Source organism: Galeopterus variegatus, unplaced genomic scaffold (assembly GCF_000696425.1).
Source record: "Galeopterus variegatus unplaced genomic scaffold, G_variegatus-3.0.2 Scaffold3726, whole genome shotgun sequence".
Lineage (NCBI taxonomy): Eukaryota > Metazoa > Chordata > Mammalia > Dermoptera > Cynocephalidae > Galeopterus > Galeopterus variegatus.
In genome coordinates, this window is record NW_007729837.1 from 123,050 (window position 1) to 128,630 (window position 5,581).

Here is a 5,581-nt window from a genome sequence, read left to right on the forward strand (position 1 = left end):
GGAGCGCCGCCGCACTCCCAAGCGGCGCACTGTAGCAGTGCGCCACCAGGCCGGCCCCGTGGTGGTAATTTTTAACTATTTGCCTGATGGTGGTGTTGAGTCTGCAGATATGAAGAGTCATACAAGGTGGAATATTCTCAGTGTGTCATCCTTAGCTCATTGATCGGTCAACAGCATGTGTTTTGGACAGAATCGTGTGCCAGGCCTTGTTCTAGGTGCTGTGGAGTGTACCAAGGAGAAGCAAACTGGGATCTCTGCTTTCCCAGGGCTCACACTGCAAGTAGAAAGAGACCCAGCACCAACACTGGGGGAACAGTGCAGTGAGAGGAGGAGGCTGGGTGGAGGCTGAGTCCTCAGGGCAGACCCTTGGGTCAGAGGCTTTAGAAAAAGGAGGAGCAGCTCGGTAGAGGGGGAGGAAGGCCGGCCTGGGGCCCTGCATGGGCAGAGGTGGGTGCTGGGCCTGTAGACGGTGACCTGAAGCATACGCAGTGAAATCTGGAGCTGTCCTCAGTAGGGTGTCCCTTTTCTACAGAGCATGGTGGCTCTTGCCCTCTCTTTAAAAATTAGCTCCATAATTTCTGCTAACCGCATATCTCCCAGTGGAGATACTGTACAAAGGTTTCAGTTTACAAGCCTGCTTTTATTCTCTAAAGGTTTGTTTAGTTGAGTTTCAGGCAGGCTGTGCTCTGCTGTCTGAATGGCTGTGTGTGTGCGCATATGTATTTTATTTTTAATCATGCTGGTCTTTGTCATTTTGCCCTGGTCAGTTTATATGATTTGCAGTCAGACTTGCTCTATAACCAATTAATGGTTTGAAAGATTTTACTCTGTGTGATTTTTAAAATGTCAATGAGGTCTCATTACTTAAGGAATATTCAGAACTTTAGAGCACATTTTTTGCAACTTAATTTATGATTTTTATAAGTGTTTTCTCCTGGAAGGCTGAATACCTCATGTCTCTTGCCCATGGACTTTACGTATGGTAGTATCGATAGCAATTCAGTTTTCTCCTGGTCTCTCCCTTCCCTCTCAGCATCTGACTCTTCACCCATGTGCACGTGCTTGTGGATGGCTAGTGCTGCAGGGCCAGAGGACAGCTGTGTCTCTACATTCATCCAGGACTACCTATGCCTGGCACTGTTTGGGGACGGCAGGCTGGCCACAATGCAAGAGAGTGCATTCTCCGGGATGGAAGCGAACCTTAAACAAATAAGTAGACACATGACCAAATGTCAGGTGGTGACAAGTGATGCTGTAAGAACGACTGGGGTGGGTGCAGGAGGCACTAGCTCACAGCAAGTTCAAGGCAGCAGAGAAAACTCCATCTCTTAAGGAGCTTCACTGGGACTTGTTTCCCACTTAACATGGACTAACTGAAGTTGGGAAAGTGAAGGTATTTCCTGGTCTAGGAAGTTAAACAGACTTCTGGAAAGGTGGGCCTGTGTGACCTCAGATTGGGTGGAAGTCCCCAGGTTTGAGGCAGTTTGACCACCAAAAGTGGAGAAAGAGGACGTGTTTGTAAGTGGCGTTTGCTGACACCCCCTTCTCTCTCCTGTCCTCTTGCAGCTGGGTGGTGATGAAAAGGTTCTGGAGAGCTGCTTGAACCTGGGTGGCCACCGGGCCCCTGTGGTCACTGTGGACTGGAGCACCGCCATGGACTGTGGGACCTGCCTCACCGCCTCCATGGATGGCAAGATCAAGCTGACCACCCTCCTGGCCCACAAACTCTGATGGAACTGCCCTGAGGGACACCCATGAAGCAGTATTATCCTGGGTGCGGGGTGGGGGGGTAGATATAGGACAGGAAAGTGGGACACTCCACTTCCAGTCCCTGCCCATGCAGCGAATATGCAGGGAAAGACTGTCCAGGGCCTGGACAACGTCCAGCTGTGGTGACTGGGATAGGAGCCGTACAGAAAAGGTGGCATGTGCTTCCCAGAGACCACTATGGTAGGCTGCGCCAGAAGCATGCTTCACCTGCGGGAGGAAAGCTCAGAAAGGAGGAGAGAGATTGTGATGGCTGCTGTGTTGGCCCAGGAGAGACTGACAGTATTTTGTGTATATATTTGCTCATCTTTTTTTTAAAAAAGAATACTCTTGTGGTCACCTGCTGTCTCTTTTTCAGATGTGTGTGTCATTTTGCCTTGGTGACAGTGAGCTGTGGGCTCCCTGCCCCTGGCCCAGCAGGTTTGCCTGCTGCCTTGTCACAGAGGTGGGACGCGGGCCCATGGCTTGCTGTCCTGTTGTGCTGGGTTACTGAGGTTTTGCGGTTCCTCTTTCTCTGGGCTCAAGTCAAGGCCAGAGTGTTCTTTCTCTTCCCTGGGAGTTGGCAACTTCTGTTGCAGAAGCTTCTCCAGATGAGGGCAGGGACTGAGGTCTCTGCAGCTGGCTCCCGTCCATCCCGGTGGCTGCAATTTCCCAGGAGCTCTTTCATTTGGTGGCTCCTCTCATTCATCCTTGAGGCTGAATGGTGCTAACTGCCTCCGCCCTCTGCTGGTGAACGGCGGGAGGGTCAGAGCAAGTCGGCTAAGTCGCTTGGTGGGCATGTGGGGTTCAGGCCCTCCCAGTGGTGTCTACACCCCTGCCCAGGACTTGTCCTCTAATCCCTGGCTGGGTGGGACCGTGGAGAGGCAGGTCCTCCCACAGGCACAGAGGAACAAGAGAACCACTCCCCTTCTCCTTGCATTTCCCAGCTGAGGCAGACCTCGTGAGAGGAGCCTCGATGGGATTGGTGGGCCTGGGCCTTGGGCTCTGACACTTGTCACCAAGCTAGTGGAGGCTGCTGCCACAAGCTCCTCAGAACAGTCATTTTATAGTCTCCTTGGGCACCAGCCCGGTTCTGGGAGCACAGGGCTGGAGCGGGGACCCTCCTAGTTACCTACTTTGGGAAAAGCAAGAAGAAATGGTGCTACAGCTGGGAGGTGAGGAAATGGGGGGGGGGGTACTTATGTGGCTTGGTTATGAGGACGCACCAGAGACTTAGTAGTAAGTAGTCACTTACCCATTTTTATCCATTTCCACCCTGGTAATCCTCTCCTCAAATGAAGAAAACCAAGACTTCTTTTATTATCTTTCCCATCTTTGGCATTGAAACAACCTTATTTATCTTACCCAGTGATTCTGTAGGACATTTAAAAAGTGGTCATGGGTTTCATTTGAGTAAGAATTTGTTTAACTTTTCCTCTCTTCATCTCAAAGTTTCTCTCTTATTACCCATTCTTTCCTCTCAATATGGTCTCCACAGCTTGCAGAAACAGCTTTAAAGACCGCAGACACACAAACACTTGAATCCCTGGTGTTCCTCCCTGTCCCACCCCTTACCCCCTCCAGGATGACCTCTCACCCACAAATAAAGCATATCAAAACTTAAACTTTTCTCCCCTTCACAATATCTGCTGGGCATCTGCCCATGAGCCCAGACAAGACTCCTCCATTATCTTGGGTGAGGGCGGCATAGAAGAAAGCCATGTAGCCAGTCCAAGCCTCGGTCCCCTGAGCCGCACACCTGCCAGGTGTTGACCCTCTGCTCTGGCCTGGGCGGTGCTGACACTCACAGGTGCCTCTCCCCGTTTCCCTCCCTCGCCTGAGTGCCTGTGCTGGCCTGCTGCTGCTCCCAGGCCTCAGGCCGAAATCCAGCCCCCTGAGCTCGACATCCAAATGTTTCAGGAGTTCAACATGATGTTTTGAGGTACACGAGGGGTCTTAAAGTTCATGGAAAGTTTCTGTTTTTCCATAAACTTCTTGAAGTACCCTCATATATACATTGTAGAATGGTTAATCTAGCTAATTGACAGATACATTACCCCACACGATAAACAGAATTTTATCTGTTTAAAAACTAAAACCCAAATGCTTCAGGTGTTCACTCCATGCATGCACATCACACAGTAGGGTGGGAGGGGGTTTGCTACCTGCTTGGTGAGGGGAGAGGTCTGTCTTCAAGCTTTTCACACAGGCACACAGGTTTCCCGCTCTTCAGACCTCATTTTTCAACTGGCTATAAGGTTTTAAGGAGAGAAATGTGCAGGGGTGGTTATTTTAAAGATAAGATTATTCAGTGATACTTGTTAAAGCACAGTAAGAAACGTTATTCAGGACCATGGTAGGCATAGGGACCACTGCAGTGGGGTCTCGCAGTTGGGGAGAGAGAGTGGGCTTGACCCTGAATTCAGCATGGACAAGTGGGAATTTATAGCCAAGTGGCGGGGGAGTGGTCAGTGGATGGAAGATCACTGAGAGGAAGAAGGGGTAAGGGGGATTCTGGATAAACCAACCTAACAGGATTCTTGCTGAAGACAAGCCAGGGGGATCAGATATCACCTGAGGATGGTGGAGGGCGAGGAACCTGATCAGATGTTGATCAGATACCAAGGATGGGGGTTTTTGCTAAACTGACTTAGCAGGGCTCTTTGCTAAAACTAGACTTTACAAAGTGCACAGATGAACCTAGCAGAAGATTCTGAAGCCTGAGTAAAATGTAGCCAAGCAAAGAAATTGTATTAGTTCTACTAAGAGCCAACTATTTTCTGTTCCTTTATTCACAAAACTGTTTCTCCATGCCAGCCCCAGATGTACTTGGGTTCGTACTGGCTCACAGCTTGTGAGAGCTAGAACTCAATCAAGGGACCAGTGGCTCTCCTACCTTTGTGGTGGCAGAGGAGAAGCAGGTCCTGCCAGAGGGGGCTGCCCTCCTGAAGAGGGTGGGGGCTTGCCTGGTTCAGCTGCAGCTAAACTGACCCCAACTGTGGCAGGTTGGTTTTGCAACCTGCAACTAGTGACTTATCTCCCCCTTAGGCCTTGATTTATTCAAACTTTCCCCACCCAGCCTACTTCCCTAGGATTGAAGATTAGTATTCAAGGAGAGCGGTGAAAATGCTTTAGAGAAACCAAAGGCTCTGTTCAGGTAGAAGGGACAGCCCCCGACTCCAGAGTGGGGGGTCTCCAAGCTCTGTATCCCCCCGCCCCCGATACATAGATAGTAATATTCTGTTACTAGCTGACTTGCTGTATATCACATTTCAAATAACTGTCTTGATTTCTCGTTTGGGGAACAGACTATCAGATCTGATTATTTTTACCTCGAAATGTAGAGGAAGGCCTCACCTGTCACTGCTTGTACTGGTGTTTTCAGTGTTGTCTCTGACCTGGAGGTTTCTTCCCTTGCCTCTTTAAGCTGCTTTAAGCCACGAATGTGATTTTCATTAAAACTCGAAGCTAACTCCAGTGTTAAATGCAAAGCTCAGCAGCTGGCTGAAAGCAAACCAGCGGGGACAGCAGGGCAGCGTGATGGAGCCGCCAATCTCAGTATTAAACGTTAGTGACGCCTCCTTTAAGATACCATCTTAAACGGAGGCTGTGATTTCTCTTCCTGCACCGGAGGGACTCTTCTCGCGCCTCCTCCTCGGGATGTGCCGCCCGGCAGATCCCCGGCCCATCCCCTCATATCCGATTCAGGCCGGGCGTGGACACTGTCCCTTTCCACCAACGCGGGCGGCCGCAGCTGCAGGCAGGCACGGGGCGCGTGGCCTGCAGGGGGCGCCTCAGGCCTCGCGCGAGCCGCGGCCGGGGCCGGAAGGGGCGG

General features: G+C 50.8%; 1 protein-coding gene across 1 annotated transcript in view; it reads left to right on the top strand.

The window, feature by feature from the left end:
* WDR91 (WD repeat domain 91) overlaps positions 1–2,106 on the top strand; it is a 36,685-nt gene extending 34,579 nt beyond the window's left edge. The window contains exon 14 of the mRNA XM_008585820.1: positions 1,567–2,106. Coding sequence (XP_008584042.1) covers positions 1,567–1,731 — 165 coding nt within the window. The 3' untranslated portion in view covers positions 1,732–2,106. The remainder of the gene's footprint in view (positions 1–1,566) is intronic.
* Positions 2,107–5,581: the final 3,475 nt, after the last annotated feature.